The sequence below is a fragment of the Syngnathus floridae genome, chromosome 8 (assembly GCF_059516105.1).
Source record: "Syngnathus floridae isolate MCC-2025c chromosome 8, RoL_Sflo_1.0, whole genome shotgun sequence".
In the NCBI taxonomy this organism is placed as follows: domain Eukaryota; kingdom Metazoa; phylum Chordata; class Actinopteri; order Syngnathiformes; family Syngnathidae; genus Syngnathus; species Syngnathus floridae.
In genome coordinates, this window is record NC_142420.1 from 8896067 (window position 1) to 8909137 (window position 13071).

The window sequence follows — 13071 nt, forward strand, 5'->3', positions numbered from 1 at the left end:
CATGTAGTATTTTTTTAATACGCAAATGCAATAAGTTTCAGTAGCAAATAAAAAAAAAACCATTGTGCGCAATATTTCTTGGGTGCCAGTTGCAAAAGAAAGACCACATGCATAATTCTTACAACTGAAATGAGTCATGATTTATTTAAAGCTTTTTTTTATTAGTTCATTTTGTCCTTTCCGTATTTGAATCCTCAAGCCAGACATCTTGCTATTGCAACTTTTAATAACGTGGCACATTATTTTCAGGTTTTTTTTTTTTTTTCTTTTCAGGCACTAACCAATATTGGCAGACTATAGCCACAAGCCATAATGTGACCAGTCTGGAGACATATCAGTAACAATTTGTCTGTGCTTCAGAAGCCCATATCATAGTATGAGAAGGGCCTACTCAAATTATCTATAATGGCACAATTTTGCAGGTATATTTTTGAAATGTCTGCCTAGTACATGGAGTCATTGTGTGCCATTTTCATGTTAATCGTACAATATAGTGACGTACAGTCGGGTACAAAGTGGTTCTCCTTGAGGGAAGAGGATGATTGGCCTACTTTGTGGGTACCAGATCTTCTCTCCCCAAGGACTGCCACAGGTTGAGTTGGACTATTATGGAGGAAGCCAGCATGGATTTAAAATGTCTTTTTTTAAAGAGGGGTTAATGTGTTCATCAGGATGATTTCTGCAACATCATAATAGTCCAACGTATAATTAAAAACATGATTTTTTTTGTCACTGTGGACTCACTTAGAGCTATTTTGTCATTTTCAAGAAGCTGGAGAATAGAAGTGTATACTCTACAACACAATTTCTTTTTAATGGGTTTTAATTCTAAAACGAAAAAGCCTAAAAAGGAACTACTTAGTATACAATTTGTGTCAATGTTTGTTGGAGTTTTTGCACGAACTGCCTCATTTTAAAATGTGTGTTTGATTCAACTGCAATTAGACTCTGTCACCGATAATCAATTTAATCTATGAATAATGCAGCGCTATTATAACCACCACGCATAAGGATACAAAAACTGCCACTGAGTGTTTCAGCATCATTTTATTCATAAAATATTCACATCGTCATGATTGATGCACTGACTACACAGAGGCTCACGGCACCAACACAAAATTTATTGAGCGCACATATGCTCGATTGAAAGCCCTTACAACGGTCACAGTTGTTTGCGCTAAATTTAGCTGAATGCAAGGAAAAGAGAAACAGATGCTGGTTCAGATTAGGACGTCAAACCTAGCTAGTAAACCAAGTACACACGTTGTATTGTAACACACACACTTAAGTAAAAGCCAAATGGCATGACGGTCATGAGTCATTTTGAACGGCTGCGGCTATTGCAAAAGCAGCAGAAGCAGGAAATGTGCAAAGGAACCTCTGGTGTTGAGAAGCTCACTTTTGGGGCATTGTGGGGACTCTTAAAATGTAGTCAGAGTCAAAATAGCCTATTCCAGCCAGATTGAATGCTTTGATTGTGATCTGCTGTTGCACAATAAGTTTTTTGACTACACAGTATAAACACCACATGAAAGCGCATTCATCTTGTTCGTTTCTTTTTCTGCAAATAACAAATCACAGCTCAACACGCATTACAAGACTTTCAAGCGAGCCGAAATTACATGTCGGAGGGGCGGATGTGAAATCAGGCACTGCTTCTTTTCATTTTTCCCTCGTGGCGCCACATCTCTCCTCTTTCTTCTAGCTCTCCCTCCCGTCAGCCTATTTGACAAAATGCAAGGCTTCCGCTGCCACGACGGAGCCTTTGCTGCTATCCAGGCTGGTGACCAACCTGAAGCCAGATTTCAAGGCGAGCATCACCGTCTCTAGTTTCAGGCAGTCAAGCGTGCACAAGAATGTGCTGTCCTCCTTCAGCACCAGCCGCGAGCCCGGCTCCGACTTGATGAAATGTCTGAACTGGATCACGTTGGATGACACCTCAAACTCTTCCGGAAAGCCGTCCAGGCGACTCTTTGAGATCTGCACCAGTCGACCTTTGACCTTGTCGAGGAAGGCGGGATCGCTGCAATACACCTTGAGACCTTGTGACCTCTCATGGCTATCTGTCATCTCCAAGAAGGCGGGCTCCCGCCGGGCAGCCCGGTGAGTCTCCCACTCGGCCACAGCTTCTCCAAGTTCAACCAGACGGTAAAAATCGGCCTCCCTCCGGAGGAGCCCCGCCTCCCGGAAGTCGTCAGGTAGCTGCAGCTCTCCAGTTCGCAGGTAGTTGAGCACATGCCGGAAAACCGGACCGTCTCTGTCGATGAACGGATTTCCCATGGAATCCATGTGCTGGACGGGTTTCTTACCATTGGCCAACTCTTCTAGAAAAGTACCCTGGTGCTTAGCCAGAGTGCTCCGGTGAGCAGTGTACAGGAAGCCGCCGACATTGACGGTGATGGTGCCTGACGTGGGCTTCTTGAAGCTCTTGCTGGGCTGCAGCAAGTCTGGGTTGATGTGTCTCAATTCACTTTCCATTCTTCTGAGATTCCATTCCATTCTCAGTCAGCCTCTCCAGCTTGGACCCAGCCTCCTCACAGCTGGCACGGATGCATATGTGTGCCGGCACCACTGATCGGATTAGTTGCTTTCTTTTTCTTTTCAGACGAGGGAGTCTCTGATACTACGAGGTGTCTTCGGATCTTGTTCAGTGATTTGGAGTAGATTTAAAAGTGTGAGCGAGTAGGTGGCCGAGTCCTGTCAGGTGGAGAAGCTCCCGTGGACTGATCATTAAAACGAGAAAGGATCTCTATACTGGTCTCCCGCCCTCCTTCCCTCCCACCTTCACTCTCTCACTTGTACTCTCGCTCTCGCTGTCTCCCTCCATTGCTTTCTCCCTCCCCATGTGTGGGTGGACAGACAAGCTTCGCATTCAGTTAGGGTAAAACGAAAAAAAATGAGTAAATAGCAGTCGGGTATGAACTCCACCCCCACCACTCAACAGGTACAGAACTACGCTCTCGTAATTAGTGCGCTCACATACACACACGCAAATGAAATTGAGTGTCGGCATATAAAAAGTCTTTAAGATTTATTTTTCCTCTCCTTGCTAGATTATTCACCGCTAATTACAAAGCACCAAAAACCTGCGCCAGATTTTCACAAAAGGCAGATCTACTCTGTCTGCCCTATACAAGGAAAGATTGATTTCTCTCATAGTTCCTTGTCATCACATTGATTTCCCAGAAGGCAAAAAAAAAAAAAAAAAGAATATCTTCTAAGTACAACTGGTTACCTTTGGAAATGCATTTAGTCCACACATCTACACGTGTGTGTGTGTCTGTGGTGGTTTCCTCATCATAAGCAATTAGCGGAGACGTCAACCACACTTAATGCGAATTGCAAACAAGCCAAATGTACCTAGGTGGACTCCGGTTAGTAAGACTTGCTTTCTCCCTCCTTTTCACTACCATAGCCCGTCGAGAATTCGATTTACTGTCAAAAATGTCAAGCTGTGTATTGCACAGCTGTTGGAGCTGAATGAATTAAATTTCCCAAAATGCTCAGAAAAATAAAAACACCATCCTCCCTCCCTATTTAAGGTGCTGAATAATTCATAAAGGAGCAGTAAGAGCTCCTGGTGAAACACGGAGTCACTGACTGCTGTGAAGCTGGCATGGCAACCACTTAGAAAAGGGTCCTCGATGAGCTCGGAGCTGTCAGTCTCGTCTCTTCATTGTGCGAGCCATTCTTTCATTTAATAGACCCAAATTAATGGGTGTCAGCGAGGTAAATTCAAACAATAACGAAACTCTAAACGCATCATTACTCGGTGGCTAATATGTGATTAAAAAGTGATTAACGCTCCCTCGTTATCTGCGCCCAGCTATATCGAACCGTCTTGAGCCGCCATTCCTGTTACCAGAATTTAAAATTAGATACTTGGAAATGAATGGAATCATCGCACTTCCTGAGTGAACTCGCCTCTGGGCTGCGTAGATGAGCTTGAGTAGAAAATTAAATTTGGAGAGCCAATTAGCAAGATACACACATACACACACTGATCTATCTTTTTCTACACCTCGTGGTGGAAGTAGGAATGAGCAGTCAGTAGCAAACACGGCAAATAAATAATGAACTCATCAATTTGCGTTCCACCAAGTCCAGCGGATCTGCCATCCAGCATGGCTGTGGCTATTTAAAGCTAGCGCATTATTAACTCTTCTCATGTACACGCAGCGCTGTCCTGGTAGATTACAGCGATTAATGGTTACTTGACATTGCCTGACGCCATTACGGGGAGGAGAAAGACCGTAAAATGATCACGTACAGGCTGAAATGTGCCTCCAGGGTAAATAAACAATGGCACAGAAGTCATCTACTTGGATGACTATAATATTGATTGCGTGTCTTTTGGGCTTTGTACAAATGTTGGGAAAACTAATTGCGACACGTTTCATACAGCTATCATTATGTGAAGCCGTAATGAGACTCTACACGGCAGAGGAAAAACAACAGATGCTTTCTGGCAGCAGTGGTTTTATGGTTGATAAGACGCGCGTCCATGGAGAACGTCGGGGAACGTCGGTCTTGTGTATTTAGCAGATCGTCTTGTCAACGATGGATGAGGAGAAGAAGGTTAGAGACGAGCGGTGGATGGAGGCTTTGGTGGGCGGCCTGCTGTTTGTTGTGTGAAACATTAGGAAGGTCAACGCCGCAAGCAGAAGGCCTTCAAACAGATGGAAGAATGAGTTGGGTGTGAGGGGGTGGACGGGTAACCTCTCCCTCGCATCCGTCTCTTGTCTTCTGTTGTCTTCACTCCTCTCATCCACTATTCAATGATACGCTTGAAGAATGCGTAAATGCTTTCTTTTATATCTCAGAATATACTACTCTCAAGTCTTGGAAAAAAAATCAAAGAGTTTAAACCGGTACTGTGTGAGTCTTCTGCGTGATGCAATACCTTTGGGAAAATAGAAATTAACTGATTTTTTTGGGGGGGGTTGTTTATATTAAATGGAAAGATCACATACAGGATGTTATTTAATGAAAGTTAAAGCTATTGTAACTTCTGGAGGCTGGAATTCTGCATTACAGTCACAGAACAGACGCAGGCAGTCCAATTTATGGCCCTCGTATGTGATTTTATAACTTTTTTTGTTGTAAATTTCTAATTATTGCTGCGTTTTGTGTGGCTTTATTGTTTAGTACTGAACTGTGTATTTTAAGTCAGGCACTTTGTTGGGCAACTTTGACTTTGCAGGTTTCTGCGTGATTGTATTGGAAAAAGCAAAGATTTATGTCTGGAGATTTTTCATCCTGAAGCCTGGCTGCTGGACATTTTTGAAAATCTCAAGGGTTCCTCCCCCACACCGAAGCCTTGAGATCCTCTCTCTGTGGCCCTCCACCTACCAACATTTTCAGTCGTTTACTTGCGGGCACACGTGTGTTGTGCGTGGGTGTCATTTTAGCTTGCCCGCTTGTGTTTCATCCAGTCGTTTGCTTTAATCGCCTGCCATGAAGCAAAATAAATCAATCAAAGCCTTACTTCTGATTTGTACTGCCACCCAAGTGTTAATGGCCTCGATAATTCAGAACCCGCCGACCGTCATTTGATTGAACTTAATGTGACGCGTGAAGTTGGACAGCATGTGGTGGTTGCTATGGTGACCACAGCTTTTGCACCTGCACTAAATGATTCAAGGCTGTTTTAAATCATATGACGCTGCTCGCAAGCTCATCTTTCTGCCAGCAAATTTGAACTCAACAAAAGTGTGTACGGAGGAGCGTATGTTTACATGCTCATAATTACGCAACGAGTCACTACAGCAGCTCGGTGCAGCCATTTTTAAGTCTGTGTGGTGGATGAGAAGTAAGGAGTTCACAATATTATGGGCTTTGTATGAGAGTTATTGGTCCTGTACTTTAAAATTGATATATTCAAACCACCAAATGAATGTAGAAAAAGCAACTAAATTTCGACTTATACTTCAGAGCGACTGTTGTATATGCTACTTTCTTTGTGATTCACTGTTCTTGGTCTTTGTTTTTATCTAATACATTTCATCCAAAAATATGACAAACTTCAGAGCAACTTTTCATGACTTATAGTCAAGTCAATCAAACATACCTTTCACTGAAGAATATCTACAGGCAGCCACAGTGAAGAATTTCTTTTGCCAGAGGGCGATTTCTGTGTAATCCGTTTCCCTTAATGATTGGACTTGTAGCAAGCAGTTCATCCATTTCACCTTTCTTCCCTGAATAATGAGAATCAGAGGCCTTCACTATAAAATCAATCATTTTTATTCACTCTACAAAGCAGTGTTTCCCTCTTTCAAATAGTAAATACTTAAAACCAAAAATTAAAGTCTGTTTGACAAATAAATTGAACCATACAAAATTATAATGTTAATGTGACCAATTAAGAAAAGCGACAATCAACTTAAAGAACTCTGAATTATGATTATTTTGTGTGCAGATGCAAAAAATATATTCAACACTAATAATCAAAAAGAACGATCTGTACACAGCGTGACTTTTTCAGTCACACGAAAAGAGCAATCACAAAGAGTGGTAACACTTGGCATGTTCCGACGGGATCCCGCTGTGCCGCTATCGTCACGGAATGTCGTCACCAGATAAGACGTCACGCTTCACACTTATTTTTTTTTTCCTTTTGGCTGACTTGCCCACACATTTGGAGTCGAGGTGACGTTGGCACGTATCCCTGCATCGTTAACTCATTCACACATCAGAGGATTCCGTCTCCTCCACAGGTCACCTTGCAGCCCTTTAAGCATCTCACTCCACCGAGGAATGTAAAATGTTTCAGCTTCTCACAAATAGTCCATCTCCACATACAATCGATGACTAATAAAACAAGTGCGCTTACATCACCAATTGGTTGTCAATACAGTAACAAGATGAAGATGTTTAATTCCACGTCACTCCTTGAGGAAAGTCTACAAGGCACAATAAAATAAAGGGACATACAAATGGTCTCTAATGCTCTTAAATCGATAGCATCAGTAGATGACAAAGGAACAATAGTTTGTGACAAGTCAGAAATGTGCATCATCTTTGTTGTAGATGAAATCAGTCTGGAGGGGATGGTGGTCCACAGAGCTGAATGCAGACCCGTCGTCACTGACAACTACATGAAGCTGAAGAAGTAAGTGAGCTTTGAAATGTGGTTAAGGGATACACAAGTGATGTGGACAAACAAATATGGTGTTGACATCACACTTTTCTAACACGTCAGTTGCAGTGATCCTCTGCCATGTGTGATACTGGCGCCAAAACATGCTACGACTCAGTAAACCAGCAATCCTATTGTTTGTCCGTCCATCCATGTGTGTCTTTTTTTTTTTTTTTTTTTAAACCGTTTGAGTGCTTTTCATCAGAATCTGCTATTGAGGCCAGATCACTATAGCAACTGTCACTGGTAGATGCGCCACTACAATGCAAACATAACACATTTTGAGTTGTTGTTTCAGACCATTTGTGAGTCCTCCATTAATGAACTGACAAAATTACAAGAGCACACTTGCGGAAAGCAATGTTGGTGGTGTTAGTGGGGACCTAATGTGTTCAATTTGTGCACTGATCATTTGGTTTGGATGCTGGTCAGACATTACAGATGGCCCACATTTTAGTACACGGTGATCTGTTCAACAAATGTCCCCTTCATTAAGGCCAATGTAGAACAAGGAAGAGTTGTCATGTGTTGTATCATTACTCATTGGATTATCTTGACCGGAGACAAATTTGTGAATATGTACATAGTTGTAAACATAAAGCAGTAGCCTATAGATAAGAATACAGACAGTAGCTATAGACATAAAAATGAGTTTTACGGTTGAATGAATTAAAAAAAAAAAATCATGACTGTTGTCAGGCCAACGGTTATGTTGACAGGTGTATCTAGTCATAATGCAATGTATCTAAGTGTATTAATGTGCTTGTGGTTGCCAGAATTCAAATGAAGGAGTCCTTGAAGCCTCAGCGTTTGTCACAGAAGCTTGACCGAGCCATCACGACCGTCTTCAAGCCTGTGGCCAACCACGACTTTAACGTCAGTGCTCGATTTCTCCCACGCCTGTCGAATGTCAGCATCGGTCGTGACCCCCGGTGTGTTTCCCAGGTGGAATATGAAAAGAAGAAGAAATCCGAGGGCAAGATGGTGAGAGCTGAGCGACAGGTGGTGTTGGACATGCTTTTCGCTGCCTTTGAGAAGCATCAGTATTACAACATAAAAGACCTGGTGGACATCACCAAGCAACCTGTGGTGAGCCAAACACAAGAAACAAACAAATACACCTGCCCACTTTCCACCTTGCTTTGTTCCATTAGCACCAATCGCCCACAGCATGACGTTTGTGCTTCTTCACACAATGTGGCTACAATTTGGGACCGTTTTTTTCTGTTGCTCTCACACACATGCACGCACACGGGTTGCATCGATAACAGTTCCAGCGAGTAGAGAAAAGGCAACGTGTAGGTGCTGATGAGACCTTGAGGTCCGATTCGCTCCCTCTGATTGCATCTGATTGCGTAACTATCGCTTGAGTGGGAGACAAACGCCGCAATACACTCCACGCCACCCGTTCCTCTCCCAAAGCACTTGGCTAGCACGGCCAGCACGGCCAATTAACTGAACTGAAGTAACCGAAATGTCCATTGTCTCAAGTCTTGCTGTTCATCAGCATGGAGACAGTAGCTATGGCTTTTCAAGCTCCACAGTGCCACCTTGTGGCTGTTTATTGAATAGGTCAGTGTGCCCAATGGCCTAATGGTTCAGGATGTTGGGCCGATAGGAAAACATTTGACATAGACTCAGTCTTTTGCAACTTTATCCTGACAACTAGTCAAAAAAATGTCTTTTTTGCCACCCTTTATTTGGAAAGTGTCCTCTGCAATCAGAGACAGATAAGCGATGATGGTCCATTTTTCATTAGCTAGCCGGGTTTATGTAAGTTTTGATCAGAAAAAAAAAAGAATTTGCGTTTTGTATTTTATCAATTCATTTTGTATAAATAATAAATTTTTAACTTTCAATTTTTAAACCAATGGCTTTATAAATGGCCAATACTTTTAATGAGGAATATGGCCACACAACCTGCATGTTTTGGTTGGTCACGTCACAGAAGGAAGTGATCAGTTGAAATTATTGTACAGACATCGCTTGAAATGTCAAAGTAACGGGGGTCAACTAGCCTCAAAATGCATGTGGACATTTCTACTTAGCCCCATTTCAATTCACCTTTCCGTGATTTGAAAGCAAGAAATGAGTAGCCACTGCAGCTTAAGTGCCCAGTCACATCTATTTCCTTTCACCAATCACCAACAAACACAACATGTCCCGAGAGGCTTTGTTAGCTGAATTGTTCATAGCTGGTTATATATTCAATTGAAATCTGTAAGGGTTTATTTTACTTACATTTCCCCTGATGTCCACGTATGGGGTTCCACCTGCGCCGCCTATCCAAAAAGGTGTTTTGAACGGCCACACTCAGCTCAAGAAAGTCCTTCTCACTGGAAGTCAAGGCGCTCCTGATCTTTCCAACAGGTATTGGGCAGCTTAGTTGCCTTAAACGTTAAAAAAAAAAAGTACTTTATTCCAAAATAACAGGATGTTGACCAAGGATAGTAAGCAACCAGAAAACAAGTAACATGCCTTCTCTGACGTAGTCAGGCAGATGTGTCAAATCAAGCAGACTCCACCCAAAAGGTGGGCGTCAGTAAATCCACAGCCAGTCCCAATTTACATACCATTTAATCAGTTTGCAAAGGGAATTGTTGTACTGACATTTTTTTAATGCAGTCCTGTCTTAAAAAATAGTCATGTTTATGCAATGTCCACAGACCTACCTGAAAGAGATCATGAGGGAAATTGGAACATACAACAGCAAAGGTGCTCACAAAAGCACATGGGAGCTGAAAGCAGAGTACAGGCACTACCAGTCTGCTGAGGAAGAAGAGGAGACGCAGACGGCCTAACAATGTTTCAAGTAACTTTTTTCCTGCCAGCATGGTACACACTTTTTTGTTGCTTCAATTATGCTGGTAGTCTTTGTTAGTGATTGGTTTACTTTTTAATGCAAGCCTTTGCCTAGTATATTGGGAGTACAGTAAAGTTTGACTATCAATATTGCTGTCTTTTTTTTTTCACACTGTTGCTGATGACAACTGCAGACCCTTGTAGCCATGTTTACAGAACACCATGAGGTGGAATCATGCTGCTTTGGATTTTAAAATTTAAAATGGCTGTGTGACCGCGCCCAAACATACACATGAGGCAAACTTCTTAAAGATGAAACAGCAAATAAATCATGCCAATACCCCAAATCACACTTAATAAAAAGGAAACAAAACAGAAGATGGTACTCAGATTTATTTTAAACTTAAAAGCAATGTGGATGGAATTTCAAATGCAACTATGAACCCAGAGTGTAAGGGAAAGCAGAGTTGTATTTGCTAAAACATCCCAAAAGTCCAAATCTGGGAGCCTTGAACATATTCCTTCAGTTGTACTGCGAAAAAAAGTCAAACACTGGTGATTTCAAAAGAAAACAAAGTGAAAAAAACTTTTGTCCAATGGGCCATGATGTAAATATAGCGCAAGTTGCACTCTGCTCTTGGGGCATTTGGGAAGAAGCGGCAGCCAGTTGACAGATTAGTCCATGGAGTTACTGTAGAGGGGGAAAAAAAAAAAAAAAAGAGAAATAGTATGCATTATTTGGCACAATACCTGCAATTTGAGTTTTGTGTAGCACCCAGCAGCAGAACACTTACACATTTCTCAGAGATGAGACCATCTTTAAAGAAGCGCATGAAAGGTGTGACATTGTCCTCACGGTAGTCCAGAATTCCAACCATACCGTCAACGTTCATAGACTCGCCTGTGTAAAACTGGAGTGACAACAACTGGGCTTAACACATCTATCAACAAACACTTGTTTGTTTTGCATTGAGTGCGTCTGCATGTACTTACCAGGAAATCCTTGAAATTCGGGAGGATCTTTTTGATTTCAGAATTGGCGTCGGCCACAAACTTCTCCACTCTCTCGGGGTTGGATTCTCCTAACTTTGACTTTATGCTGGAAATGAAATGCTTTTGAAATCATGTGCTACAATAGCCTTCAAGTACGCTAATCAATCTTGATTGATTGGCGGACGGTCGGCTTAGCCAGTTGTAACCTACCTCTTGACGTAATCCTTGATGTAAGCGAGGTAAGCCTTCTTGTCAAAGGTCGTCTGCTGCAGTTTGTGGAAAAGGACAATGTTCACGCCAGACTCCACCGACGCCTCTGATGTTTCCCCCTGCTCCTCAGCCGAAGCGTTGGCACCGATTAAAGCGTCGTCGATGTCGTTTGAGGTGGTGACGTGCTAAAACACAAGAGGGCATCGTCATTTTAGACATTCGGTAATGGCCGTAGCAATTCGACCAAATTTAGATGCAGCCGGAGGACACCTTCAAGTAAGGCATCCAACCTCTTCATTGAGCATTCCAATTGTCACTCAAATGTACAATTAAACATTATGTAAGGTTTTTACTCTAGTTTAACTTTTCTCTCACACAGTAATTTTTAGTTATTTGAAGTTTGAAAGATACAACAATGTTAAAAGCAGTGTAAAATATTGAACATGATTCAGTGACCGGAGATTTTTCTGCCACAAGGTGGCAGTGTTCCATGTTGGACAGCAATGAGAAGAACAGTACATTTCTTTTTAAATTAAGAGAAAATTAATACAAACATGAAGCAATTTGTGGAAGAAATTTGTGGACTCCTGTCCCCCAGTATCTACATACATATTTTTACATTTATTACTAATAAATGATGTTCTGACTTATTCCACCAATGTTGGTCTTTTTTTTTTTTTTTTAGCAATTTTCTTTTACTAATGGGCACTGTCATTTGCGACGCAGCTTTCCTACATACAAGTCAGAAATAAAATGAATAATGTTACATACGCTATCTTTGGGAGTTGTTGAATATAAACAGCGCTTTTGAATTTAGAATAGGACCAGATCAAATTCTCTCACTGGCCTCTCACAATTAATCAAGTCTTAATAATGCATCTTGAAGCCAAAACTAGGTTAGTCATTCACATGTTGTGCGATCAGTGGATGACTAACAAAAGTGATGAGGTGTCCAAGTCATTAAAACATTCCTTCCTTGCAACATGTACGTGAATTGCTTACCTTTCCTTCCACTTCGTAGAAGATGGGAGTCTCCTTGATTGGGTAGACGTCTGAGAACATCTCATCACCTATGCGAGAAAGATAAATATTAAAATAGATTGGTATAGAAGGTCGCTTGAACATCTATAATTATAATCGAATTAGCAGTACCCATCAATGCTACATCCACTCTACTGGTTACGTGTGAGGCAAAACCTGGCATTCGTTAACACCTTCACGATACTGGCACTAGTAGTAAAGTACATAACTTGTGCGTAAATGGGCCTAACTACTAATGCGCATTTTGCCGAAATTGTCCTGTAGTTGCTGCAAAAATAGAGTATCTATGAGTTGATGGCTTGATATAGACGTCGGCCAAGGGCTTGGACGAGAAGGTATGTTTGATGCTAACGCTAAATTGAGTTGAGATCAGTCAGGAAGACGTCTTCCCTCGTCGTTAAAACTACACGTGATCGGCCACATGTTTCTGGGATGCTGTCATTGTTGACAATGAGCAATCTTTGTCGTTACACGTACTGTGATCAGTTAAATTCACGTTACAGCAAGACGCAAACAATGGTCATCGTCATGGCGTCATCCCGTTAGCATTAGCATTAGCAACGCGGAGGCACGAGTTAGCTAGGCGGCGAGTTGAGCGAAGGCAAATTAAAACTAGTTATAAACATTTTTAACCACTCCCCAAACTGCTTCGACGACAGCGATTGTGAAAGGAACACACGGACAAAGGGAAAGTTCTTACCGCTTATGATACACCTGTAGATAATCATTTTTGCCGCTTTGGTGTTTACTCTTCCCGAGACAGAAAACCTGCCGCCCCAAACCAGACCGGAGAGAAAAAGGCCTACCGGACCTCAATGTGGACTATTTACATCCTGTCGACGTCATCGAAGGGGTGGGCTCTACAAGGCCTCGAACCTTGCTGC

The 13071-nt window shown here is 42.0% G+C and overlaps 3 protein-coding genes across 4 annotated transcripts in view; 1 reads left to right on the top strand and 2 right to left on the bottom strand.

Annotated features, from left to right (window-relative positions):
• The window catches only part of LOC148394395 (general transcription factor IIF subunit 2-like), a 15415-nt gene extending 5322 nt beyond the window's left edge, over positions 1 to 10093 (top strand). The window contains exons 5-8 of the mRNA XM_088382909.1: positions 7033 to 7114; positions 7918 to 8017; positions 8087 to 8230; positions 9808 to 10093. Coding sequence (XP_088239035.1) covers positions 7033 to 7114; positions 7918 to 8017; positions 8087 to 8230; positions 9808 to 9942 — 461 coding nt within the window. The 3' untranslated portion in view covers positions 9943 to 10093. The remainder of the gene's footprint in view (positions 1 to 7032; positions 7115 to 7917; positions 8018 to 8086; positions 8231 to 9807) is intronic.
• Positions 1 to 10158, bottom strand: part of kctd4 (potassium channel tetramerization domain containing 4) — a 19265-nt gene extending 9107 nt beyond the window's left edge. The window contains exons 1-3 of one of the 2 annotated variants that reach the window (XM_088382906.1): positions 9383 to 10158; positions 6071 to 6200; positions 1029 to 4669 (exon numbers count right to left, since the gene is read on the bottom strand). In XM_088382906.1, the coding sequence (XP_088239032.1) occupies positions 1723 to 2499 (777 nt within the window). In that variant the 5' untranslated portion in view covers positions 2500 to 4669; positions 6071 to 6200; positions 9383 to 10158 and the 3' untranslated portion in view covers positions 1029 to 1722. Of the gene's footprint in view, positions 1 to 1028; positions 4670 to 6070; positions 6201 to 9382 lie in introns of those variants that run through there. The other variant, XM_088382907.1, reaches the window with a different exon arrangement.
• Positions 10159 to 10318: 160 nt separating this feature from the next.
• Positions 10319 to 13044, bottom strand: tpt1 (tumor protein, translationally-controlled 1). The gene is made up of 6 exons (XM_088382911.1): positions 12888 to 13044; positions 12149 to 12216; positions 11147 to 11331; positions 10937 to 11042; positions 10738 to 10854; positions 10319 to 10634 (listed from the first exon to the last, which is right to left on the bottom strand). The coding sequence occupies exons 1-6, from the start codon at positions 12913 to 12915 to the stop codon at positions 10632 to 10634; spliced, it is 507 nt and encodes a 168-aa protein (XP_088239037.1). The 5' UTR covers positions 12916 to 13044; the 3' UTR covers positions 10319 to 10631.
• Positions 13045 to 13071: the final 27 nt, after the last annotated feature.